At 46.7% G+C, this 27,721-nt stretch overlaps 2 protein-coding genes across 3 annotated transcripts in view; both read right to left on the reverse strand.

Moving 5' to 3' along the window:
• Positions 1 to 6,189, reverse strand: part of PLEKHG5 (pleckstrin homology and RhoGEF domain containing G5) — a 51,120-nt gene extending 44,931 nt beyond the window's left edge. For both annotated transcript variants that reach the window (XM_012791530.3, XM_012791531.2), the window contains exon 1: positions 1,955 to 6,189. In XM_012791530.3, the coding sequence (XP_012646984.2) occupies positions 1,955 to 2,645 (691 nt within the window). In that variant the 5' untranslated portion in view covers positions 2,646 to 6,189. The remainder of the gene's footprint in view (positions 1 to 1,954) is intronic.
• A 127-nt stretch (positions 6,190 to 6,316) lies between these two features.
• On the reverse strand, positions 6,317 to 27,474 carry NOL9 (nucleolar protein 9). Its single transcript, XM_012791526.3, has 12 exons — positions 27,053 to 27,474; positions 26,003 to 26,222; positions 25,510 to 25,637; positions 22,156 to 22,291; positions 21,936 to 22,032; positions 21,274 to 21,371; positions 16,224 to 16,385; positions 14,888 to 15,185; positions 13,888 to 13,999; positions 9,131 to 9,308; positions 7,729 to 7,862; positions 6,317 to 7,036 (listed from the first exon to the last, which is right to left on the reverse strand). The coding sequence occupies exons 1-12, from the start codon at positions 27,425 to 27,427 to the stop codon at positions 6,893 to 6,895; spliced, it is 2,082 nt and encodes a 693-aa protein (XP_012646980.3). The 5' UTR covers positions 27,428 to 27,474; the 3' UTR covers positions 6,317 to 6,892.
• Positions 27,475 to 27,721: the final 247 nt, after the last annotated feature.

Raw genomic sequence — 27,721 nt, forward strand, 5'->3', positions numbered from 1 at the left:
CTACAAAAAAAAAAAAAAAAATTTAAATTAGGCCAGGCATGGTGGCTCATACCTATAATCCTGGCACTTTGGGAGGCTGAGGCAGGAGGATTACTTGAAGACAGGAGTTCAAGACCAGCCTGAGCAAGAGCAAGACCTTGGCTCTACGAAAACCAGAAAAAATTTAGCCGGGTGTGGTGGGGTGCGCCTATAAGTCCCAGCTACTCAGGAGGCTGAGGCAGGAGGATCACTTCAGCCCAGGAGTTTGAGGTTGTAGTGAGCTATGATAATGCTCTAGCTGGGGTGACAGAGCAAGACTCTGTCTCAAAGAGAAAAAGCCACGTGTGATGGCTCATGCCTATAGTCCCAGCTACTCTGGAGGCTTAGGTGGTAGGGTTGCTTGAGCTCAGGAGTTCAAGGCTGCAATGAGCTGTGATTACACTACCATACTCCAGCCTGGGTGACAAAGCGAGACTCTGTCTCTAAAATTAATTAATTAATTAATTAAATAAATAAAAATGTACATAATCACATATATGTCAGTATGTGTATGAGTGTGTATTATTTTATTTATTTATTTTTTGCCCCAAATGTGTTCACAGGAGAGTGTATATATTTTATAGAAAAATCTGAAATGCAACAAACTGGAAACAATAGAAAATCAGAGAACTTAAATTATCACTACTTATAAAACCATTTGAAAATTTTATAGTGAAGGTGTATTATTTTTCTGAGCAGAACAAAAGGTACACAGTGTGAATTTATATTTATATGCTAATTTAAAGGGCTTAAAGACCTAACCAAGCACATGCTGAAGTAGATAGACTTGGGGGCCACTCCCTGCTGTTCACTCCAGACGCCTGTGACCCCACATTTCACCCATACCTGGACACAACCTCCCTTCAGTAATAAGCAGGGATGGACCTTGAATAAGGAGGACATCAGTCACTGGGGGCTCGTGTCCTAACATGGTCCGTTGCCGACATGGACGGCGCAACTGCAACTGCATTTCGGGTTTCTGACTGCTAGCAACAGAGCCCAGCCCGGAGAGGTGAGCTCTGCTCTCGGGATGGGCCACAGGAAGGACAGGCCAGCAGCACAGACTCCTCCCTGGGACAGGGCAGCCCTGGGCGAGGGGCCTGGGAGCGCGCAGAGGAATTCTCCTGACGCGCTGTCTGCTTCTGAAGTCTGTGCTGGGCCAGACCTGGGGTGGGGGCCGGGTAAAGGCTGGCTCTGATTTGAGCACAGCAGACGGGTCAGTGGCCGACGCGCCCAGGCCAAACCCCTTGTTCCGGGAACGGGGCATTTCCCAGGCCAGGGCTCCTGCCCAGGGTGCAGTGGAATGCTACTAGATTCCGTGAACACTATTCCTGAACCCCCACTCCCAAAATGCACCATGGTATATATTGAAAGTGAATTTTAAAATATTGATGGAGTAGGAGGAATTTCACGGCCCTTCCTGAGAGCTGCAAAAACCAGGCAGAGAACCATTCTAGACCATGCTAGCAACGGGGACAAGACCTGAATGCACAAGGTAGGACAGTTTGAAGGGTCTTGGGGCACGTGTCTTACCCCACCTTCCCTTTCACAGAAGAGGAGATGGGCACCCTTCCGTTCCCTCGAGCCACTGCAGCTGCCCTGTGCTGCAGCAGCCCAGTTCTGCCACCAAGCCACCCTCCAGCATGGCATCCTGCTCTTCCTCAGTCAGGAGTTGTATGGCTGTGAGGGAAAGGCCCCTCCTCTGCCTTCTCCGAAGACAGGACATTACCACCGCCCTCAAATCAGAGCTGACAGCTAAAACTTGCTGAGCTGGGAGGCCTTCACTCACTGATTAACTGATTAGTGGGAACGAAATGTACCCAGCCTGCAGGGCAGTTCTCAAAAGGTCTGGAGTAATTCCGCCAGTGTGGAGTCTCGGTGGCCCCTCCAAGACCTGTGACCCTCCTTTCAAGACAAAAGAAGAAAACATACTCACCGGTCCCCAAATGGAGGCTGAGCCAGCTTCGAGGTGGAGACCCGTATTTTGTCAGGACTGAATTCATGCTTGACCTCTGGGCTGGTGGCACCCTGCCTGGCCCGACAGGCCCATGCCAACACCACGGGCCTCTGATCGGACACACAGGTCTCCGTCCCTCCCTGCCCAGACGCAGTCCCAAGACTGAAGGGCTTCTCCCAGGCTCAGCCCAGACCTTAGTTTCTCTAGCTGAATCCGTCTGCACGGAAAACCACGGAGCCTTCAGCCCCTGCCAATTTGCTTCCCCTCCGACACAGGTCCCCTGGGCGCTGTATATTTTAACGTATGGACTTTGTAGCTGCCGCTCACACTGCGTGTTCTTGTTGGTGGTTTTTTCCCCCTTGGATTTTCCATTCCCAAGTACCCATTTGCTCCTTGGAACAGGCTCCGCACGCTGCTGGCTGCCTCCAAGATGCCTTCCCTCCTTTCTCAGGGAGCGACGCCACGGACACCCTGGTCTCTGCGATCCCAACAGCCAGCAGCCCCTCTGCCGGACTCCTTGGCCAGGAGGAAGGCCTGAGAGTTCAGTGGCTTCCTCCTGCCAGGCAGAGACAAGCTGGTCACAGCCTAGAGACCCAGCGAGTCCCAAAGCCTTAGAAAAACCCAAGCCAGTCTGCCTGGACCCTGCAGCGGCCTCAGGGCCAGTTACCATGGCAACGCTTGGCTTCCCAGCCCAGCACTTGTCTGCCCAGCTCAGCTCTATTTGCTGATTCCCAGGACTTCGCTTACTCAGCTCCTGGCACTGCCAGATCAGACCTGCCGCCCCTCCACCAGCTGTGCCTTTCAGATCCCACCCCCAGCCCACTCTTTCCTGGCAAAGCCTCGGGAATACTTAACTCAGCGAGGTCTTTTAAGAGGCCCTGCACATCACGTCGGCTTTCCCCCCACTGCACAGATGGCCCCCATATTTATTTTAGCCACTGTTCGGGCTGGGCTTGTCGGCCAAGTCTCGTTCTTTCTGCCAGGCCCAACCCAGCGGGAAGCAGGTCGACCAAGGGGCTGAGCCCTCACTGCTGAGGGGAAGTTACCCGCACGGATCCCGGAGGGGCTTTTGCTTTTTTAGAATGTGAACTCTTCTGGGAGCAAAACCCGTTTCCATCAAATGCTCTCTCAAAGACAGTCCAGAGAGGTTACAGCACCTCTCTTAACTTACAAATGGGCGAGACAGGAAAATTAAACTCTCACTGCACCCAACGCCAACATGAAAATGAAACGCAGGCATCTGCTGGAGCCTCCTAAGTGCTCCCGCTCCAGCACCCAGATTTTGCTGCCCTCCTTTCAATTGTTTTTCCTTTCCAATGTTTTTTTGCCATAATTTCTCCTAAGCATTTAAGTAATCTCCTAGAATAAAATGGTCTAGATAATGAAATTACACAAATTCATATTCTCAAAAATATTTAATGATACAGTAGTCCATATGTTAAAAGAAGGGGATAGAAATCATGCAGTAAAACACCAATTTTATAAAACACACACGTACAAAACACCAGGCAAGGTAGCCTTACTATACACACTGTTGTCCGTGCGGTGGTGGACTGCAGGAAGATTTTCTACACATGGGAGCTGTTATTAAAATTTTTATAGCAACGATTCGGGTTTTATGAAAATTCCCAAGAACGGGTTACCGATGCTGGCCATGCAACCTGCTTCCCCAGGGCCCGCTGACCACAGGTCTGGGCAGCAAGCGCAATTTTAGGGTGAACCTGCCTGGAGGCAGGAGGAGCAGCTGTGGATTCCAACGTTTCGTTTCTGCATCACTCCAGCACGACTGTGAGGAATACAATTTTGGTGCCTGCCTTCCAAGAGTTTCCAGCCGAATCAGAGGCCACGTACTAAGACTCACTGACCATTTTCTACTTGCGGAAGACTGCTAAGCCTCTCATGGCCATGACCTCACTTACTCCTTACCTACGAACGCTGAGGGAAGAACAATTACCCCTTCCGCAAAGAAGGAAACAGGCTCGGGTTAACTATCTCCCTCAAAGTTAACACTGCTAGGCAAGCGGCAGGGCCAAGATTCGAACTCAGAGCTCTAACATCAAAGCCTGCTATCTTAACCACTATACTGCCACCCAAATATTAACAAAAGCCCCCCTCACCCCCCACCAAAATACACAACCCTAAAAAAACTATCAATTACACAATTTTAAAAAATCATCTGGTCCAAAAAAGGAACCCCTTACCCATGTTTGGTCCTCACACCTGGCAGGAAGGAACCCAGGTGTCGGCTAACTGTCCAGCAAAGGGGTCAGGGGAGGGCACGGGCTCCCCTGGCTCAGCCCAGGGCCTCGCCTTCTCCTGCAAGCCCCGTCCAGCCAGGCACTGAAAAAGCATAGTCTGAGGCACTTGAAGAGCCTGTTCAAATATCCTCTCCTTTCTTGAATCTTCAATTTCCAAGAGATGGTTACAGAGGATACAGGGATTCCAGCTTCTGAGAAGGTCCAACAGTAGGACAGACAGGGAAAAAAAAACTAGTTTATGAAATAAAACAAATCCTAGAATGTGAGAATCTAATTTTTGTAGCTGTTTTTCCTCTGAATGGATCTCTTTAAAAGAACTGATTTTAAAGAACCACAAAAATTGACAACTAAGGATTCTCATTTCCTAAGTTGTATATTTCTGTAATTTTCTTATAAACATGTACTACTTTAGAAATCACACACAGAAAATGCTTATGAGTTTTTGTAAAGAATAACTCCAATGGAGGCTGGGCACAGTGGCTCACGCCTGTAATCCCAGCACTTTGGGCGGCTGAAGCAGAAGGATCACTTGAGACCAGGAGCTCAAGACCACCCTGTGAAACATAGTGAGACCCTGTCTCTACAAAATTTTTAAAAATTAGCTGGGTATGGTGGTGTGTGCACCTGCAGTCCCAGCTACCAGGGAGGATGAGGCGGGAGGATCACTTGGGCCCAGGAGTTTGAGGCTGCAGTGAGCGATGATCTCGGCACTGCATTCCAGTCTGGGCAACAGAGTGAGACCGTCTCTAAAACGAAATAAATAAATACATAATTCCAATGGAGAACTCCTTACTACCTATTCTGAACCATAACAGACTGCAGAAAGGACAAAAAAATACAATCTCATCCTTTCTTTGAATACCCTTAAAGCCACTGGCATTGATAATCGAATGGATGGACATTTAAGGTGGATGGCACAGTAGCAGGTCCGACCAGGCACACCCTGGGGCTGACCAGAGCCAAGTCTCCAGGATCTCGGAATCTCCCGGCAAAAGCCCTGTACAGCTTCCTAGCGTCCCGGGCCAACTCTAGCCCCAGTACAGCCACCTAACAGATGGCTGACAGCTCCCTCTAGGGGCAACATTTTCTCCTTCACTGAAGAGGGCTGAAGAGAGACATGACATCCTTAAAGGCCAGCATTTAAAGGTTAAAGGCAAACCTGGATTTAATGAAAATGCAAATTGTAGGGCACCACTATAATCTCATTCTCCCAGAGACTTGCTGCTAATAACCTACACCCACTGCCCCCAGCCCACTTGTAGCCCCTGTGGCTGTCATTGGGGGCCACACAGACACCCTTGGGTATTGCCATAAAGACACAGGGATAGGGGAAAGAGGCAAAAACCTGACGGGGGTAGAGTCTTATAATTCTTTGCAAGGCCAAAATAGTAAAACATGATACAAACAAGCTAAATTTAGATATAAATAAAAGGTAACTAGGAAGTTAGAATCAATGGGCTTCTAGGGTATCAAAACTAACCATGGTGACAAGGGGTTCCTGTGCTTAAGTCCTTTGCTGAGGGGCCACCACAACATACTCAGGACAATAACAACAGTTCAAAAAATCACAAAAGTGAAGATCCACACATCCCAGTAACAGCCTTTCAATGTGATCATGCTGGGAAGCTGGAATTCCGCGGTATGGCGGTCACACCAGTCTGAAATGCTGCCTCAACACTCACTGGCTCGCACACAGAAATGACATGACCCGGCCCCATCATCCTTGTTTACAAAAACCACGTCCAACATTATAGGATAAAGAACCTTGAGCACCAAGGGGAGCATGAAGAACGAACGGCAGCATCTCAGCCTGCTGGCCCCGAGCTCTCAACGGCTCGGAGCCGCCTCTGTTCAAGTTCAGGTCCAGCTGCCCACAGGCAACACTCGGGCTTTGCCTGGGAGCTGGCCCGACAGTCCTTCTCCCAAATAGCTCTGCCCCACGGTTGTATCTCTGGCATCAGATGAGAAGTCGATTAGGGCAAATCAACTTTTAAAAAGCCCCCTGAAGAGGCTTTCCAGATTTGAAAGCAATTTTCTCAGCACAAAACCACAGGATTAAAAACAAACAAACAAAAAAACGAAGGGCTCTTAAGTACAAACTTTTATCTATTAAACCTTGATTGAATGTGATGGACCAAACACAATGGCATCAAGTGAACAGAAGAACGAACGACCGCCAGGGTTGTGACCACCCACGTGGGCCCCTCAGTGTGCACGGGGCGCAGGTGGGGGCGAGGCCAGCCTCCACGTCCGCCATGCTCGAGACCTTGCTGGTCAGGCCAGCCTTCCTCCTTCCTTCATGGTACACTTCTGTGGCCCCAGTGTCCCTATTTTTATCCTGATTCCGATAACCAGGTCCTTGAAGAATTGAGGAATCAACTGTTTTCTGTTTTTAATGGCATACAAACTTCCTCTGCTGCATTAAATCCCTTTCGAAAACAGCAAGCGTGAGCGACCGTGCAGGAGACTAGGGAAAATTCTAGCTCGTGTAGCTTTAAAAGAGAAACTTAAAACTATCACACAAGTTACACTGAACACTCTGGCTACATAAGAGCTCCATTCACGGCCACAAAACCCCTTCAAGTCCCTCGTTGTCAGGCTTGAGACAAAGCCTCCTGGTAGAAAAGTGTCTTCTCTCAATAAAAACATCAGCATCAGGTCATCTTCGATAGAGCCTAGGTTTCGGGCGTGGTTTCCCTCTGTATCTGTTCTCAGCCTCTCTTGCTCCAACTTTCTCTGATGCTCCAGGAAGTTTAAAATTGTAATCTGTTGTGACATAAGGTATTGTCCCTTGGAGCCCACGCTGAAATGGAAACACAAGAGAATGCATGGAAACGTTCTACATCGAGCCTGGAAGAGTTTATGGTGTTTTATTTCTCACCCGGAAGACAGTGTGGAGGTGAGAGCCAGAGGACCCCTTGCTCTCACAGGCATTTGATCCCTTCCCTGGAAGGCCCCCCCATAGAGCAACTGGCCCCGTAACAACTGTGCCTGTGCCTTTCTGTCTGGCTCAATCCCACGCACTCATCAGACAGCACGAGAGCAAGTGGGTGTGGTGTGTGCTTCTGTCTCAGTAAGTGCAACAAGCAGGTGAGAATGGCAGGAACACCCACTGCCCCCAGCCCACTTGCAGCCCCTGTGGCTGTCACTGGGGGCCGCAAAGACACCCTCAGCCAGCAAGCCCCAGCGATGGGTGCGTCTGAAGACTGTCCTCAGGAGGGGTCATCCTGGGGAGGCACCTCTACTCTCTCCAACGCAACCTCCTCCCATGGCAATGGCTCTGCCACAGGGCTCTGGACCCCACGTGACAGCAGTGCACAATCTTGGGCCCTAGAGGCCACTCTTATGCTGTCTTGCCTCGCTGAGGATCTACGGTGAAGCATGGATTTCCCGGACAGACAGCCTTATTCCTGTGACTCTCAGCCAACTTCAGCTCCTCACTTCCTGTGGACCCGGCAGGGCTCCCTCCAGGACTGTGCCCTGGGTCAGGCTCACCTGGTTCTTGAAGACACAGTGCGGAACGGAAACAGCTCCAACAAGCAGACAGTTCACAGTTCTTAGCTCTTCTGGGGGCACAGGGGTGAGGATGTGGTACAGCCGCTTCTCCATGTCAATGCCTCTACAGATGCCTACAAGACAACACAAAGATCACCTTTTCCAGAAGACAGTAAACCTCCCCACCATAGAAACAGCAGAATGGCTTTGAAAATAAGTTTCAACTTCAACTGTTTTGCTTAGAAAATATAAGAAAACCAAGAGATGGAATACTTGAGAATTCAAAGACGTTTTTGCAACCTTCCCTTTGTTCAGCTGTGGGGAACAAAAGTGGGTTACATGCAAAAGGTCTAGGTAGATTTAATTAAGGGGAGCACAGGTCAAAGAGAAAAGCCAACATGGAGAAGCACAATGATGATGATGTCACCTTTCCCCACCACCACTCCTTCTTTACAGTCTGTCTGAAGTGAGTTTCTGTGGAAATGCTTTTGAGAAGTACAGTGCTGCACAAATCTGAAACGTGCATTTAATTAAGAATTGTGTTAATTTGGGGTTACTTAGTTCCAACACCTTTTCAAAACTATATACTGCCATTTACTGACCTTGGGGAGCCAGGGTTGGTGAAGGAGGCAGGGACCTAATCCTTCTAGGCACCTGGAGCCCTGGTCCAGATCCCAGATCTGAGTGATGGGAAGTGCCACCCCATGGCACAAACTGTGTCTGCATTCTGGTCACCCCTAAACGGGGGTGGAAGTGGAGGATCCAATCCAGCAGCTTCCCCAATGGCCGAGTGCGGAAATGCCGATGGCCAACTAGCATGGTGACAAGAGGTGGACAACCTGACATAATTTGAAAACAGAAGCCACCAGTACTGTTCATGGGCTGAAAGTGGCAAATGAAGGTGAGGAGACGCCAGGGAGGAGCTGGGGTTCTCTGCACAGACGCGGGAAAGGAGGGGGTGGTGGGGAGGGAGGAGAGAGCCTCCGCTTTGGAAGTGTGTTTTAGATGCCAGGGAGACCCCCGAGTGGAGAGGTCCACCAGCAACCTGGATTTGGAAGGCAGATGCACGGCTGTGCTGGAAGGATACTATGGAAGAGCCAGCGTAAAGACAAAGATGGAAAGCCCAGCAGTGCGCGTGACAGCCTCGGGGAACGGTGTCAAGGGAGAAGAGGAGCAGGATGGGCCCTCAGGAATCCTGCGTTTAGAGGAGCTGGCAAGAGAGGCAGAGAAAAGGCTGCTTCCTTCCTGGCCTCCAACCCTTGAGGCACGCTGTGTAGAAGAGAGAGGAGCTCCCTGACCTCCCCAGCTAAGAGACAGCTACAAGGTCAAGACCAGTCATCCACAGCTAAAGAGGGGGATCCATTTCAGTAGGTTCACGGGCATGTTTTCCTCTCAGACTCACCAAACCCCAAACAGTCACAGATTGGAGTCTGGGCAAGCAGGATCGGCCCATTCGTGTACCCTCTGACGTCATCCAGGATCTTGCAAAGTCCAACCCAGCTGGCATTGACAGCGTACAGGATGTGGGTAGGGGCGACGTCAGAGTGGGTAATCCTGAGTGCCACTGCATTGAAGGGGACCTGGAAGATAAATCACCATCTCCCTCTATTAACTTCTACTTTGAAAGACTACTTTTAAGTTTTACAAGTTGATTAGCCAGCTATCTAAAGCTAGGGTTTCCAAACCATCTACCAAAGGCATCTATAAAGAATAAAAACCCTGGGGGGAGGGGGGAAAGGGCATTTATTGAAACCTTAAAATCTGTACCCCCATAATATGCCGAAAACAAAAAAAAAAAGAAAAAAACACTAACCAGTGTTTGGTTATGGCTGCACTGCTTTAATACACAGACCCTAAGAAATATATACAAATTTCTTTTTTCTTGTTTTTTTTTGAGACAAGGTCTTGCTCTGTCATCCAGGCTGGAGTACGCTGGCACCATCACAGTTCACTGTAGCCTTGAACTCCTAGGTTCAAGCCAAACTCCTGCCTCAGCCTCCTGAGTAGCTAAGACTATAGATCTGTACCACGACACCTGACTAATTTTTTAAATTTTTTGTAGAGATGAGGTCTCGCTATGTTGCCCAGGCTGGTCTTGAACTCCTGGCTTCAAGCCATCCTTCTGCCTCAGCCTCCCACGGTGTTGGGATTATAGGCATGAGCCACTGCATCCAGCCCACAAATTTCTTGTATACGGGCAACATGTGCTAGAATTCTAAACCAAATACCTGCCACTTTCTCGTCTAAAGAGATGCGTATGTACTCAGGGGCAATACAGGGAGACCTCGTCTCTTTAAAAAAAAAAAAAAGGAAAATGATTAGAGATGTCCTAAATGAGTTAAAGCAGAGGGAGAGAGAGAGCTGGGCACAGTGGTGCACGCCTTTAGTCCAGCAACGCTGGAAAATCACTAGAGGCCAGGCGTTGAAGGCTGTAGAGTGCTAAGATTGCTCCTGCAATAGCAACTGCACTCCAGCCATCACTAAAAAATAATTTTTTAAAAAAACTTACCATTTTAACCTTTTTTCTTGAGACAGAGTCTCACTTTGTTGCCCAAACTAGAGTAAATGCCGTGGCATTAGCCTAGCTCACAGCAACCTCAAACTCCTGGGCCCAAGTGATCCTTCTGCCTTGGCCTCCCGAGTATGTAGGACTACAGGCATGTGCCACCATGCCCGGCTAAATTTTTTCTAGGCCACTTAATTTTTTTCTATTTTAGTAGAGACAGGGTCTTGCTCTTGCTCAGGCTGGTTTCGAACTCCTGATCTTGAGCAATCCTCCCCCTTCGGCCTCCCAGAGTGCTAGGATAACAGGCGCGAGCAACTGCGCCCGGCCAAAAATAAATTTTTTTAAAAAAATTAAATAAAATTGGCTGGGTGCAGTGGCTCATGCCTGTAATCCTAGTACTCTAGGAGGCCGAGGCGGGAGGATTACTCAAGGTCAGGAGTTCAAGACAAGCCTGAGTAACAGCAAGACCCTGTCTCTACTAAAAATAGAAAGAAATTAGCCAGACACTAAAAATATATAGAAAAAATTAGCCAGGCATGGTGGCGCATGCCTGTAGTCCCAGCTACTCAGGAGGTTGAGGCAGGAGGATTGCTTGAGCCCAGGAGTTTGAGGTTGCTGTGAGCTAGGCTGACGCCACAGCACTCTACCCTGGGTGACAGAGTGAGACTCTGTCTCCAAAAAAAAATTTTTTTTTAATTAAGTAGAGGGAGATTTCCAGCTGAGTCTCTGTGAAACCCCACACTCACTGAGAGTTTTCTGATATAAGAAAAGTAAAAACCAATTCACTAAGAAAAGGCCTCTATTCATTTCTTAGTGTAATATAGTGAATTAAGGAAAATAGATGAACATTCCTGGAACACAACATAAATTACTACATTATAACTTTTCGGGTAATTCCAAATTTTCAAAGTAGAAAAGTATTTTGTGATACACATGAATTTAGATGTTAAAAATAAATATGAGGGGCTGGGCACCTCAGCACTCTAGCCTGGGTGACAGAGCAAGACTCTGTCTCAAAATAAATAAATAAATAAAGTGAAATAAAATATATAAATATGGGCCGGGCGAGGTGGCTCACGCCTGTAATCCTAGCTCTCTGGGAGGCCGAGGCCGGCGGATCCTTTGAGCTTAGGAGTTTGAAACCAACCTGAGCGAGAGCAAGACCCCGTCTCTACTATAAATAGAAAGAAATTAACTGGCCAACTAATATATATGGAAAAAATTAGCCAGGCATGGTGGCGCATGCCTGTATTCGTGCTACTCGGGAGGCTGAGGCAGAAGGATTGCTTGAGCCCAGGAGTTTGAGGTTGCTGTGAGCTAGGCTGATGCCACAGCACTCACTCTAGCCTGGGCAACAAAGCGAGACTCTGTCTCAAAATAAATAAGTAAATAAATACATACATACATAAATATGAAACAACACAGGGCAGATTAAATTACTCGCAGATAAATTTCACGTTCTTACAGAGCATCATCTCCCAGCAAATAAGTGGCTCCGTAAACCAAACCCCCAATTAAACAAACCGCCTCAGACTCTGCAGTGGGGATGACTCGGAGCAGGGGGCCCCTGTCGCCATGGGGTCTGGGAGGCCACGCCCAGCCGTCCAGTGCACCTCTTCTGCCACTGCAACCTGAGGCAAGCTCCTCCCCCTGACTGTCCCCAGTTTTCAAAGCTGTAAATGAGAAATGTCACAGCATCTCCCTCACAGATCACTCAGCCCTTCCAGGTAAGGTGCTGGGCAGAGTGCCAGGCCACGGAGAGCACTCACAGCTGGGCGGGTTGTACAGAATCAGGCTGCCTAGACTCCAGCTCCAGCCCAGCTTTTACAGTGCCATTCTGGGCAAGCTGACTGAGTCTCTGCCTTGTTGTTGTTGTTTTTTTTTTTTGAGACAGGGTCTCACTTTGTTGCCCAGGCTAGAGTGAGTGCCGTGGCGTCAGCCTAGCTCACAGCAACCTCAATCTCCTGGGCTCAAGCAATCCTCCTGCCTTGGCTTCCCGAGTAGCTGGGACTACAGGCATGCGCCACCATGCCCAGCTAATTTTTTCTATATATATTAGTTGGCCAATTAATTTCTTTCTATTTATAGTAGAGACAGGGTCTCGCTCTCGCTCAGGCTGGTTTCAAACTCCTGACCTTGAGCAATCCATCCGCCTCGGCCTCCCAGAGTGCTAGGATTACAGGCATGAGCCACCACGCCCGGCCTGCCTTGGTTTTATTAATATGAGATCATCTATAAAATGGGGATAACAACAGGACCACTGTGAGTAAAGATGTGTTAACACAGACTTAGAACAGAGTACCCCACAGAATAAATATTTAAGAAATGCTACCTGTCACTGTTTTTATAGTGAATCCTAAAGAATTCTTAGCAGCCGGGATTCTAAGTTGCAAATGATCTGCGTGTTGGAATCTAGTGTTTATATATATATATATATACACACACACACACACACACACACACACACACACATACACACACAGAGTCTTGCTCTGTTGCCCAGGATAGAGTGCAGTGGCATCATTATAGCTCACTGCAACCTCAAACTCCTGGGCTCAAGCGATCCTCCTACCTCAGCCTCCCAAGTAGCTGGGACTATAGGCATGCACCACCACAACCAGCTAATTTTTCTACATTTTGTAGAGTCGGGGTCTTGCTCTTGCCCAGGTTGGTCTTGAACTCCTGAGCTCAAACACTCCTCCTGCCTTGGCTTCCCAGAGTGCTAAGATTACAGGCATGAGCCACTGCACCTGGCCTAGGATCTACTTTTGACAACAGCAACACTAAACACTGTAATAGTGCTCTCTGGAGGCCAGGTGCCACTGTGAACACTCCCCGAATCCATACAATCATTCTATGAGGGTGGTATTATTCCCATTTTTTTTTCCTTTTTTTCTTTCTTTTTTGCCAGGTATTTTGGGATGGAAATTATACTGTTCTAAAGATGAGAAACCGGCTGGGCGCAGTGGCTCACGCCTGTAATCCTAGCACTCTGGGAGGCCCAGGCGGGCGGATTGCTCGAGGTCAGGAGTTCAAAACTAGCCTGAGCAAGAGCGAGACCCCGTCTCTACTATAAAATTAGAAATAAATTAATTGGCCAACTAATATATATATATATAGAAAAAATTAGCCGGGCATGGTGGTGCATGCCTGTAGTCCCAGCTACTCGGGAGGCTGAGGCAGTAGGATTGCTTGAGCCCAGGAGTTTGAGGTTGCTGTGAGCTAGGCTGACGCCACGGCACTCACTCTAGCCTGGGCAACAAAGCGAGACTCTGTCTCAAAAAAAAAAAAAAAAAAAGATGAAAAACGGAGTCACATACAGCCAGTAAAAAGAAGTGCTGGAGTAGCTACTGAGAGTAGGTGGAACATTTGTACCAAGCGCAAAGCTACGCTCCGGGGCAGGGACACTGGAGCGGGACCACCTGGGTCTGAGTCCCAGCTTGGCCACTTGTAAGAGATCCCTTAGCCTCTTTGCACCTTAGTTTCTCTGCAAAATGGGGATAATTACACAACCTTCCTAACAGGATTGTTCTGAGGATCAAATGAAAGACGAGTTATGAAGTGGTTAGAAGAGTGCCCAACACACAGAAAGCCACAGAAGTTTGTGTTAAGTAAACAAAATGAAGAAAATTTCTCCCACAAGTTCAGATTACCTGATAGGGTGTCATACCATGTAAAGGACTGAGTGGCTTTGGCACCGGGGGCTGCAGCTGGCCAAGGTAACCTAGCACGGCCAGATCTCGAAGAATTTTGTTATGTAATTCCCTGCAAAGTAAATCACAACAAGGTAAGTAGCGATTTGACCTGCCATGACCACCTCCCACTCAGAAAATGGAGATCATATCCACACCGAGCACCAGGCTTGGCTTTGAGACACCCCTACCCTAGCATCTGTGGGCCCTGCCTTGGCAGACCCTCAGTCAAGAAAACAGGAAGCGTAAATACTCTCCTTTAAGTCACAGCTCTTTTTTTTTTTCCTGAGAAACATAACATTTTAATAGATGAAATAAATACTCTAGTACATGCAAGGTAAAAACTTAACATTGAGGGAAGAAAAAAAAATCGCTCTATAGTGTAAATTAAAAAATAAAACACACGCTCACAGTAGCTTCCCCCCAATTGCAAATCACATGGCAACGTCATACTCTTTCCACACCAAGGATACTCCTAATTCAACACAGTTCTTTAAAAAAAATAACAACATACAGAAAAGGTAGCTACATCCATGTCTAAGGAGTGAAAACTGAGGTAACCTTTCTTTTCATTAAAAGAAGACAGAAACAAAACCAAAGAAATAAATGAACCTATAACTTCCTGCATAATTGATAATAACATTTCATTGCGAAATTCGGGAGGATGGGCTGGGGCAGGGGTGGGAGTCACACCGCAGCCAGCAGATCGCACACCTTCCACCTCCCAGTCCCAGCTGGCTGCGGGGCTGGCGGCCTAAGTCAGAGCTCTTGACAACCAGAGCTGGAGAACACTACTGGATGTTTCCACTGGGAAAATAACAGTTCAAAACACAATTGACTCTCCTTTGAAAATGTATAGACGTAACAGATCTGAAAAATTTTAGAGGACTTAGTCCTTTTCAGGAATTGACAACAGAATGCTTTGTTCCACTGAAGTAGAGCCAAAATATGGTTTCTTTACCTATTTCTTTGAGTTAATCTGAATGCAAACTCCGAATGAACGCGCATTAGTTTATGTCCAGTAAATACAACCGGACTCTCTTTTTCTTCATCAGCAAATTCCAAATTCTCTGCAAATTCTGCAAGTTTGAAGCCTTGATTTCTGATCTTGGACTTGCTTTTTGTGTACAAGCCATCCTTGTCATCCACATAGCTCGGGGTGAGGGTTGGCAGGTATTTACTGTGGGCGGAGCTGAACTGAACAACGTGGCTGGGAGACAGCAATCGGATCAGATCAATGAGAAGCAAAAGCCCTTCATCTGTGAGGAAGGAGACGACATTAGCAATAAAGAACAATGATACAGGCCCAGTGTAGTGGCTCACTCCTATAATCCTAGCATTCTGGGAGGCCGAGGCTGGCGGATTACTCGAGGTCAGGAGTTTGAAACCAGCCTGAGCAAGAGCGAGACCCTGTCTCTACTATAAATAGAAAGAAATTAATTGGCCAACTAATATATATAGAAAAAATCAGCCGGTGGTAACTCACACCTGTAATCCAAGCACTCTGGGAGGCCGAGGCGGGCGGATTGCTCGAGGTCAGGAGTTCGAGACCAGCCTGAGCAAGAGCGAGACCCCGTCTCTACTATAAACAGAAAGAAATTAACTGGCCAACGAATATATATAGAAACAATTAGCCGGGCATGGTGGTGCATGCCTGTAGTCCCAGCTACTCAGAAGGCTGAGGCAGAAGGATTGCTTGAGCCCAGGAGTTTGAGGTTGCTGTGATCTAGGCTGACGCCACGGCACTTTAGCCTGGGCAACAAAGCAAGACTCTGTCTCAAAAAAAAAAAAGTCGATGATACATTCTTATAAGAAATAAGGACAGCTATTCTAAGACAAAGAATCAACCGATAAGATTTCTCTTAAAAACTGGTCTTCAAGGCTGGGCGCAGTGGCTCACACCTGTAATCCTAGCTCTCTGGGAGGCTGAGACGGGCAGATTGCTCAAGGTAAGGAGTTCCAGACCAGCCTGAGCAAGAACGAGACTCCGTCTCTACTATAAATAGAAAGAAATTAATTGGCTAACTAATATAAATACAAAAACTTAGCCGGGCATGGTGGCGCATGCCTGTAGTCCCACCTACTCGGGAGGCTGAGGCTGGAGGATCGCTTGAGCCCAGGAGTTTGAGGTTGCTGTGAGCTAGGCTGACGCCACGGCACTCACTCTAGCCTGGGCAAAGCGAGACTTTGTCTAAAAAAAAAAAAAAAAAAACTGGGCTTCAACAGGAATGCCTAGGAGCCATTGGTGTGCTCATGCTGCCCATCCTTCCCCTGCAGAGGTGTAAGTGCAGGCTTACCTAACACCCAGCCCATTGTGTTGACGACGAGAGGAGACTCTCTCTTGTAAGAGCTGAACACATATTTTATTATCTCAATGTAATTTTCACAGTCATTTTTACAAGAAGTTCTCCCATAATATACCATCTTCTGCGGTGTCCTCTGGTGGGTGAAAGGTGGTCCTAAGAAGATAAAGACAAGAGCCGTCAATTTCTGACTGCTGATGGTAGTGAGGTTTTGTTTCAGCCATCATCACCGACAAAGGTCCATAGGCGATCTGAGACTATCCCACCACTAGGAACAGCTGTACTTGCAGTTTTGGAAACCTAAGCTGTCAACTTAACACGGTCACATGCTCACTCTGACACAGAGAGCTAATCCCAATTATGTCCTGATGGGCATTAATTCAGCAAACACTTACTAAGCACCCACAACTTGTTGAGTTTGTATCAGATACTTGGGATACGGTGTATTTGTGAACAAGACAAACACTCCCACCCTTTAAGACCTCGCATCCCAATGAAAAGACCATTCGTAGCCCACAGCATCACTTATTGGAATTCGTAGCCCACAGCATCACTTATTGGAATATAGCATTGACTCTATTATAGGTTCTTCATGTATTATTTCATATAGTCTCTAATTTTCATTAAAAAAAAAACAAAAAAAACTATGAGGTAAGTAGCAGTATCCCTACTTTTACAGATGAGGAAATTGAGAAAGAGATTAACTTGAACACAGTCAGAAAGTAAATGTCAAGCCTAGCCTGAGCACAGGCGGCCTGGCTCCAGAGTGTGTGCTCCCAATCAGCACACGGGTCTGCCCAACCCAAGCCACTTCCTGTCTCCTCTGGCTGGGGACAGGGAGTCGAGCAGCTCCACAGGACCAGGTCCAGCGCCATCAGCAGGCCAGTGATCAGGACTACATGGCAAGAAGGTCACCAGAGTGTGGGCCCTGGTCAGTGTGGTTGGTGCCAGGCCACCTGGGACAGAGATTCAATCAGCAGAGTGGCCACTGTGACTAGAGCTGGGAGTTCAGCCGGCGAGGCTCTCTTCACAGTTGGGCCAATTAAGGCCATCTGGGATCCAGGGGTGCCAGCAGCATAGGGACTGGCCTGGCCCATGTAGTTAGGACAGAGCAAATATGCAAACATATTGCCAATTATCACAGCCAAGCTTCTTTTTTTTTGTTTTTTTGAGACAGAGTCTCACTCTGTTGCCTGGGCTAGAGTGCCGTGGCGTCAGCCTGGCTCACAGCAACCTAAAACTCCTCAAGCAATCCTTCTGCCTCAGCCTTCCAAGGAGCTGGGACTAGAGGCACGTGCCACCATGCTTGGCTAATTTTTTCTTTATAGTTTTAGTTGGCCAGTTAATTTCTTCCTATTTTTAGTAGAGACGGGGTCTCGCTCTTGCTCAGGCTGGTTTCAAACTCCTGACCTTGAGTGATCCTCCCGCCTCGGTCCCCCAGAGTGCTAGATTACAGGCATGAGCCATACCTGGCCATAGCCAGGCTTCTTGCCACCAGAGAAGGAACTTTCAAATACAGAAGAGGGTGAGGCTAACCAGAATGAACCTGTGGGGTTAGGCTGGAATCAGAATGATAGTCATAAAGTCATTGCTTTTATAATGATAAATACATAGAAAAGATATGTGCACATACACATATGCACACGTACCTATGGTGCTTATGGTTTAAACACACACATATATTCTAGCTGTGTCCACTGAGAGAACCTATAAACAGTGACACACCACAGGCAATGAGCAAATCCAGTACCAAGACCCTGGTTTTCAACTATCACTCTCCACTAAAAAGAACTAGGGTTTTTTTTGAGAAATAATTCATCAAGGTTATGGAAAGGAAAGTAAAAGATTATCCTGGAACATCTTGTTTTGCTTGATAGTGCTCAAAAAAGGATGGGGCTACGGGTTAGCAAGAGTCAGCAGGGCTGTGGGGCCTAGGCAGGCGCAGCCAGGGCTGAGGAGGTGGTAGGGCTCAGGGGCAGGTAGGACTGGGAGCCAGCAGACTGAGAGGCTGGTTATATACAGAGATGCTGGGCAAATAAATTAGTGTATTAAGAGCAACGACATGGCTGGGCATGGTGGCTCATTACTGTACTCCCAGCACTTTCGGAGTTAAAAGCAGGAGGATCACCTGAGGCCAGGAATTCAAGACCATTCTGAGCAACATAGCTAGACACCATCTCTAAAAAAAAGAAAAAGTTAGCCAGACATAGTGACGTAGTGATGCATGCCTGGAGTCTTAGCTACTCAGGAGGCTGAGGCAGGAGGATCACTTCAGCCCAGAAGATTGAGGTTGAAGGGTGCTATAATGACACCAACTACACTCTAATCCAGGCAACAGAGCAAGACTCTGTCTCCCCCCCCAACACACACACACAAAGAAACATTAAAAAAAAAAGTATGGTACTGGCTGAAGAACAGACATGAGAATAACCTTTCACATATATGGTCAAAATGATTTTCCAGAAGGGAACAAACACCATTCAATGGGAACAAGGACAGTCTCCAACAAATGATGCGAGGAAAACTGGATAGCCACATGTAAAAGAATGAAGGTGGACCCGTTCCTTATAACATACATAAAAGTTAATTCAAAATGGATCAAAGAGCTGGGCACGGTGGGTCACGCCTATAATCCTAGCACTCTGGGAAGTCAAGGCGGGAGGATTGCTCGAGGTCAGGAGTTCGAAACCAGCCTGAGCAGGAGCGAGACCCCATCTCTACTATAAATAGAAATAAATTAATTGGCCAACTAATATATATAGAAAAAAAAATTAGCCAGGCATGGTGGCGCATTTCTGTAGTCCAAGCTACTTGGGAGGCTGAGGCAGGAGGATTGCTTGAGCCCAGGAGTTAGAGGTTGCTGTGAGCTAGGCTGATGCCACGGCACTCACTCTAGCCTGGGCAATAAAGCAAGACTCTGTCTCAAAAAAAAAAAAAAAAAAAAAGAAAACTTCCATGCATCAAAGAATACTATTAAGAAAGCAAAAAGAGGCCAGGCACAGTGGCTCACGCCTGTGATCCCAGCACTCTAGGAGGTGGAGGCAGGCGGATTGCTCAAGATCAGGATTTCGAAACTAGCCTGAGCAAGAGCGAGACCTCATCTCTACCATAAACATAAAGAAATTAATTGGTCAACTAAAAATATATAGAAAAAATTAGCTGGGGATAATGGCACATGCTTGTAGTCCCAGCTACCTGGGAGGCTGAGGCAGGAGGATTGCCGGGGTCCAAGAGTTTGAGGTTGCTGTGAGCTAGGCTGATGCCACAGCACTCTCGCCCAGGCAACAGAGTAAGGTTCTGCCTCAAAAAAATAAATAAATAACAGCATCAGTCACGATACACAGAAACTAGAACCCTCATGTGTTGCTGCCAGGAATATAAAACAGGGCAACTACCGTGAAAAACAGTTTGGCAGTTTCTCAAAACATTAAAGGTAGAACTACCATCTGATCAAGCAATTCCACACTCCTTGGTATATACCTGAAAGAACCGAAAGCAAGGTCTGGAGGAGCTATTTGTATATCCATGTTGATGGTACCATTATTCACAGTAGCCAAAACCAGAAACAACCCAAGTGTCCATCAACAGTTGAATGGATAAACAAAATGTAATACATGCATACAATGGAATATTTAGCCAAAAAAATTTTGACATATGCTACAACATGAATGGACCTTGAAAACATTATGCTGAGTGAAATAAGCCAGACAAAGTATTGTATAATTCCACTTATATGAGAATAGGCAAGTTCATAGGGACAGAAAGTAAAATAGAGGTCACTAGTGGGTAGGGGAAGGGGACAGAGGGAAGTTATTGTTTAATGAGTATATTTCATCTTGGGATGATAAAAAAGTTTTTTTTTGTTTTCTTTTTTTTACAGTCTTTTTTTTTTTTTTCTTTTTTGAGACAGAGTCTCGCTTTGTTGCCTAGGCTAGAGTGAGTGCCGTGGCGTCAGCCTGGCTCACAGCAACCTCAAACTCCTGGGCTCAAGCCATCCTTCTGCCTCAGCCTCCTGAGTAGCTGGGACTACAGGCATGAGCCACCACGGCCGGCTAATTTTTTCTATATATATTAGTTGGCCAATTAGTTTCTTTCTATTTATAGTAGAGACGGGGTCTCGCTCTTGCTCAGGCTGGTTTCAAACTCCCGACATCGAGCAATCTGCCCGCCTCGGCCTCCCAGAGAGCTAGGATTACAGGCGTGAGCCACCGCGCCCGGCCATAAAAAAGTTTTTGATATAGTGTTGAGGGTTATAAAACACTATGAATATATTTAATGCCACTGAATTATACACATATGAATGATTAAACTGATAAATATCACATTATGTACATTTTATCATTAAGAAAAAACAATGTAGAATTCTGGGTTAGACTCTCAATCAGAAAAAGGACACTAGGACAACTGGTGAATTTTGAGTAAAATCTGTTCTGTAGATTGGGCTGGGCCTGGTGCCTCATGCCTGTAATTCTAGCACTCTGGGAGGCTGACACAGGAGGACTTCTTGAGGCCAGGAATTTGAGAACAGCCTGAGCAACATAATGAGACCCTGTCTCTAAAAAAATAGAAAAATTAGCTGAGTATGGTGCCATATACCTGTAATACTAGCTACTCAAGAGGCTGAGGCAATGGGACTGCTTGAGCCCAGGAGTTTGAGGTTGCTGTGAGCTATGATGACACCACTGCACTCTAGCCCTGGGTGACAGAGAGAGACCCTGTCTCAAAAATAAATAAAAATAAATAAATCTGTAAATTGGTTACATAGGATTGATTCAGTCTTAATTTCTTGGTTTAGATACTTGTACATAAGATGTTAATATCAGGGGAGGGGGTGTTTCTAACTTACATAAAACAAAAAGAACAGCAATCCCATTTCCCAGAGTACCATATTTTTTTGGAGGCTACAGTAGTAGTTACGGAAAGAACATGAGTTTGGTAGAAGCATGTTCACTTTTAATATTTTATATTCTTTTGAGTTTTTTGTAAGCAGCATTACTTGCGAATTTCATAAAAACTAGACATTTGAGAAATATATAATACATACCCAGAATTGGTTCTGTAATATTAAGTAAAGAAATGCAACCAGGAGGAGTAAATTCTGTCTGTCCCAGATCACATTCCAAATAGTCAACACAGGAAACACTGCAAATTTTTAAGAAAGAAAAAAGAAAATCTTAACTAGCTTTACTCTGTAGAAAGCATAAATCAGACGGTGAAGATTTCATGCGATACACAGGCATAATGCACTGAATGCAGTTTAGGTAGAAGGCTCCAAAGGTGACAACTGTCATTAAAAAAAGAGAGAGAACATGTCCAAGTGTGGTCATCTTCCATTCGCTACACGGATACAATCTGGTCTTTCCTAATACTTTTATTTTAAAACACAACAGAACTTATCCCTATTCTGAATCTCTAGATTTAGAAACATCATCTGGACAAATACAGATTCTGAAACCAAGTGTCTCTTCTTGCAAGCCTGCCCACAGGCGAGGCAGTCACTCTGCCCTCGGGCTTTGTCACCAGGTCCCAAAGCAGGCCAGTGAAGAACAGCAGTTTTATACACAGCTAAGCAGGTTACACATAGAGCTGTGTATAATTTCCACCTATAGCCCAGACGCATTCCCACCAAGTTTCTTAAATCAAAAATCTCACTTTGTGCCCAAAAAATCTAGCAATATGTCAAAACCATAATAAAAGTACTCTTACCTATTTAACAACTGGTTGATCAGGTATCTATTAAATGTTGACTTTCCAACATCCTGAGATCCACAAACTAGAATGATAGGGCAGCCATCTACTTCTTCTGGATGTGAAACAAACAATGATCCCAAAAATTAGCCATCTTCTGTAGGATTCTAATTATGAGTAGTAATCCTCTGAGATTTTGGTGCAAAAACATTCAAATTTATCAATATATCTTACTTACCACAAGAAACATTGACTAACTCTTCCAGTGTTGAAAGGGCGCTCTTAGATAAAAAAAGGCCTTTTTTTTTTCTCTCTTTTTTGATGCCAACAGACCTCAAGGTTAAATATTCAGGAGTAAGCTGGAAAGTTGGATTCTGAAATTAACAATTTAAATTTTAAGAAAAGGTGAAAAAAATGCATGTTTTCTTCTTCAATTCTAAATTAACTAAGTCTCATAGAGTTGTGAGGTACAAAAGATAAATTTGATATTTTCCTTTCTCTCACTCCCCAAAAACCCAACCTATCGGCAAGTCTTGCCAACACTATTCCTGAAGTTGTCCTTGTCTTTGTTTTCTTTTCTTTTCTTTTTGAGACAGAGTCTCCCTTTGTTGCCCAGGCTAGAGTGAGTGCCAGGGCGTCAGCCCAGCTCACAGCAACCTCAAACTCCTGGGCTCAAGCAATACTTCTGCCTCAGCCTCCTGAGTAGCTGGGACTACAAGCATGCACCACCATGGCTGGCTAATTTTTTCTATATATATTAGTTGGCCAATTAATTTCTTTCTGTTTTTAGTAGAGACAGGGTCTCGCTCTTCCTCAGGCTGGTTTCGAACTCCTGACATCGAGCAATCCGCCCGCCTTGGCCTCCCAGAGTGCTAGGATTACAGGCGTGAGCCACCGCGCCTGGCCCTTGTCTCTGTTTTCATAGCTTATGCTTACTCCCAAGCTGCTGTCACCTCTGTAGGAAACACCACAGAGAAAGAAAATGCATGGTAATGCAGAATTGCCATAAGAAAAATTCAAGAGAAGGCCCAAGCCATAGAACAGGTTGGTGATCTAAAATAAAGTCAAGACAATCTCCAAAAATACGAAGCAAAAGACAAAGAACATACACAAACAGAGCTGAAAGGATGTAGAAGACAGGTCTGTGAAGTGGAAGGGCAGATGTATCAGTAAACCATAGAGTAGGCAACGCACAGAATGGAAGAGCAGCCCCAGGAGAAGCAGGTGAGGCTCAGACGGAACCAACCAACCATGCAGAAGAGGATGAAGGAGGGCCCGCCACGCACACATTCTCATGCAATTCAGCATCGCTGGGAATAAAGGCACATGAAAGGAATGAGAGGCAGCCTGGCGTGAGACCTCCTTCCTATCAGCAACTCTGGATTCTAGAGTAGCTCACAACTCTATGAGAGGAGCAAGGCCTTCAAAGTTTTGAGAAAAAATTCTTTTAAACCTAGAGTTCTACACTCTGCTCAACTATCAATTACTGAGGCCAAAATAAGAACATTTTATAAAACGAAAAAATCAAAAGCTTACCATCTGCTTTACATAAAAAAATAACTCTAGAATGTACTGACACATCAGGGGCTGGGGTGGAAAGGGAAGTTATCCAAGAAAGAACATAAGGAATATAAACAACAGTAAGTGGTTTAGGAAGTCCTAGAAAAACAAAGCTGAAGATGAATGAAAAATGAATGTGTCTGATCCATGGCATTAGGAACACTCACTTTCAAGTAGCAAAGGCGTGGTAACATGCAATTCTACTTCCTCCTCGGTGGCCCTGCTTAAAATGTAATCACAATAGTCCACTCATCTTCCCGCTCTCACTTCATACTTCTCCTCTCACTTCAAACCGCCAGCTCCACCCACCACCCCGAGCAGTAAGGGCTCCGACTCCATCTCTCAGTGCAGCAGGAAACAGAACTGCCTGCCTCTGGCCCTCTCCTCTGACCTGCCAGTGCTCCCAGCCTACACAGCACAGCACAGACCCACCCCTCATGGTACAGTCACTGACACAGCTCGGCCATCCTCTCCCCTCTCCTCTCGGGGCACCACCAGTTCTCCCTGTCCTCTGCAGCACTCCCACCTGCTGTGTTCAAGAATGTTGTTTTGCAGCAGGGCACAGTGGCTCACGCCTGTAATCCTAGCACTCTGAGGCTGGCGGATCATTTGAGCTCAGGAATTCGAGACCAGACTGAGCAAGAGCGAGACCCCATCTCTACTAAAAATAGAAAGAAATTAACTGGACAACTAAAATTATATAGAAAAAATTAGCCTGGCATGGTGGCTCATGCCTGTAGTCCCAGCTACTCGGAAGGCTGAGGCAGAAGGATTGCTTGAGCCCAGGAGTTTGAGGTTGCTGTGAGCTAGATTGATGCCACAGCACTCTAGCCCAGGCAACACAGTGAGAAAAAAAAAAAAAAAAGAAAAAAAAATTAAAAAATTAGCTAGGCATGCTGGTGCATACCTGTAGTGCCAGCTACTTGGGAGGCTGCAACAGGAGGAACACTTAAGCCCAGGAGTTCAAGGCTGCGGTGAGCTACTATGGCTGTACTCCAGCCTAGGCGACAGAACAAGACCCTGTTTCTAAAAATAAATAAATAAAATAAACAAACAAACAAATAAAGCCTTTCTGACCCCAGGGACACCACACACCTGGTTCTTCTCTAACACCAATGAGGCTCCTCTGCTGCTCCTCAGGCTCCTCTGCTGCTCCCTCTTCTTTGCCTAGACCTCCTCTTGGAGTGCCCCAGTGCTCAGACCTTGAACCCTGTTGTTTCTATTATCAACTCCCTTAGCATTATTATCCCATCTTGTGGCCTTGGGTGTCTACTAAATGTTCCCTTACTGACATCTCTAACCTCTCAGAACTCCAGACTCACATATTAAACTGTCCACTTGACAGCTCCAACTGGATGTCTAACAGGCACCTCAAAGTTGACATAGTTAAACCTGCTCAGTCTGCAGTGCCATCTCAGGTAATGGCAATTCCATGCACCTAAGTGGTTAGGCCAGAAATCCTGGTGTTATTCCTTGATTCTTCCTCACACCTCATGCATCCAGTATGTCCATGAATCCTATAGGTTAGACTCAACCTTCTGGCTCATGGGAGGTAATGACAGTAATAGAACTGACTTTAGAAAGTGAATGATATGGCCAGAAAAAATTTAGAGGTGAGGAAATAAAAAGATGCAAGAAAGTGTAAGCATATTTAAACTAATAATTCATGTAGAGAAAATTTAGACTGTCTCATGTTATTAAATTGAGATTATAAAGATAACCATTAAAAACCCAAAAGGCAATTAACCAACTACCATATGAAATGATGCCTTTTACTGAAGAATGAAACTGAAGAAGGGGAGGAGAGATATTTTTCACGACAACCCTTTTTTCCCTTTTTACTGTACACATGCATTACACTCCGTAGGAGCTACAGTACTAACAGGACACACTGATCTTCCAAGACAGTGTCCTACAGAATCACTTGATATGACTGTTTTCATGCAAGTAATTAGCAAAACTCTGAATGAAATCTGGTTCAGAGGAGAAGGGAAAAAAGGAAAAAAACAAAATGAATGAAAACTGGTCCTACCTCTTGTGTAAAAATGTAGGATAAACCTGGATAGCTGGTTAAGAACTTTACAGTGGAGGTTTTCAGATGTTCTAGCAACACAATAGAACACAGAGGAGAAAAATTCTGCATTGACCAACATCTGTCATCTGAAAAGAGAAAAATAAACCACCTTAGAAGTAGTAATGCCACTAAATTCTATGCCCTTTAGGACTGTCATCTCCTTGGCCAAACTGTAAACTTTTGAGAGTAGGAATTATGTTTAAGAGCCTTTTTCAGGGGGCCATATTGCATAATAGGAACACAACTGGCTGTGTTTGCCACATACTTAGTGGCCTTGGACAATTATGTCTGTAAAATGGTGAAAATAATAGTATTTTCATTCTCAAGACCTTTCTGAGGGTTTAAATAAAGTGCTTACTGCAACGTCTAGACCATAACAAGCATCTAAATATTTTTAGCCTTACTGTAGTCATAGTCAGCCCTCAATAAATTACTCAGTTCTTTTCATTACCCAGGTTAAGATGAGATTTGAGCAAAGCCCGGGCTTCCCTTTTGATCTCCTTCTTGCTTTTCTCAGGCATCGAGTAACGAACTGCACTGATAGTCAGGTGGGTATGGGTATAGGTAGAGAAGACATCTTGGGCAGGCTGGCCTTGGCTGATGTTAAAACCAAACACCTGCACCTGGCCATAGAGGCAAGTCACACGGCAGATCCCGCTGAAAGTAAAACCCTAGCAGGAAAAGAAAAAAAAAGGCAGAAATAACATTATAGATCCTGTTACTAATGACTGAAAAATTTTAAAATCTTAACTTGCTATTCACATATCAAAAGGCAGCTGATTTCTAAGTAACAGACTACATTGTAATACATGACCATCACGTACTTTATATTTTTAACGGAACATCATGCCCCATGGCAGCTACAGAGAGCCCAGTAAATACTAACACATGAAGAACAAGCAGGTCCCATGAACTCAGCACTGCTGTCTCCTCATGGTTCAATCATCCCATCCTTACAAAGGCCCACTGCTTGCCAAACCTCTCCCCTTCCTGGGTTTTCACTTCCTGAGTTTTCACTTCGCTCCAGCATTAGAAGAGGAATTTCCCCGACCAGCGCCTATGTGAGGAATAAGGGTCCTGAATTAGGCTGCCTGAGTTCGACTTCTAGCTCTGTCTCTACTGTGTAACTTCTGGCAAGTTATGTAACCTGTCTCCTCCTCTGTAAACATGTAAGAGAGCTGGGAGTACTATAAGGTTTCATACACCCAGAACACTTAGAACCCTTAGAGCCTGCCATTTCTAAGCTCCTAACAATTGCAACCTATCATCATTTTTAGTACTAAAGACCCTTTCAGTTCTGAAGGCCTAAGGACCCAGTGGCAGGGGACCTTGCTGCTCAGGGAGAACCTGGTTACCACCGCAACGACGGACAGACTTGAATCTGACTTGCAGCCAGAGAACAGGTTCAGAGAGACCACGGTCCTCTCCTAGACCGTACCTCCCTGGGGGCTGCGTCTCCATCCCGCACTATCCCCCAGGGGCTCCCGCTGGCGCGACTCACCTGCTGGGCTGGCAGCAGAAGCAACGCGCGGCCCGGGCCCACCGGCCGCACGGGCGGGATGGGGAGAAGCTCAGGGCAAGGCCGGGAGGGGGCCGCGACCGGGGTCGGGGTCGCGCTGGGGGCCGGGTTAGGGTCCGCGGTCTTGGGCCTGCGGGTCTCATCGGTGCGCGACACCTGGCAGGCGACCTCCCTCCAGTCCGCGCCAGCCGCCTGGGCCTGCAACAGCCGCCGCCGCAGGCGCCGCCGGCCGCCCCAGCGCAGGTTCCTGAGCCGGCGGCGGGGCCTGCGGCTGAGGACGAGCTGGGGCCGGGCCTTGCGGGCCCGTAGCCACGTGGAACGGCCGGGCCCCCGCTTGTGCGGGACCGAGTCCGCCATGCTGGTCCTGCGCCGGCGGTCGCACGAGAATCTCGCGAGATCCCCTCGTCGGTCCCGCAGTCCGCCGAGCCGCTGAAAGGAGAGGTCTTGGGGGCCGCTGGCGCCCTCTGCCGGCGGCTTCCGGCAGCGCGCTGGGAGGCCCCAGCCGGCCCCGGGGTGCGCTCTGCTCTCTCAAACTAGGGGCCCCATTTACATTATGCAAAAGCTCCCTCGGGCTGGCTTCGGAGAGAAAGCCCGACACCCTGGGTCCAGCCCCTGGACCGCCTCTCCGGAAATCCACCTGGGATTTTTTTC

The sequence above is a fragment of the Microcebus murinus genome, chromosome 2, assembly GCF_040939455.1.
Source record: "Microcebus murinus isolate Inina chromosome 2, M.murinus_Inina_mat1.0, whole genome shotgun sequence".
Classification (NCBI taxonomy): domain Eukaryota; kingdom Metazoa; phylum Chordata; class Mammalia; order Primates; family Cheirogaleidae; genus Microcebus; species Microcebus murinus.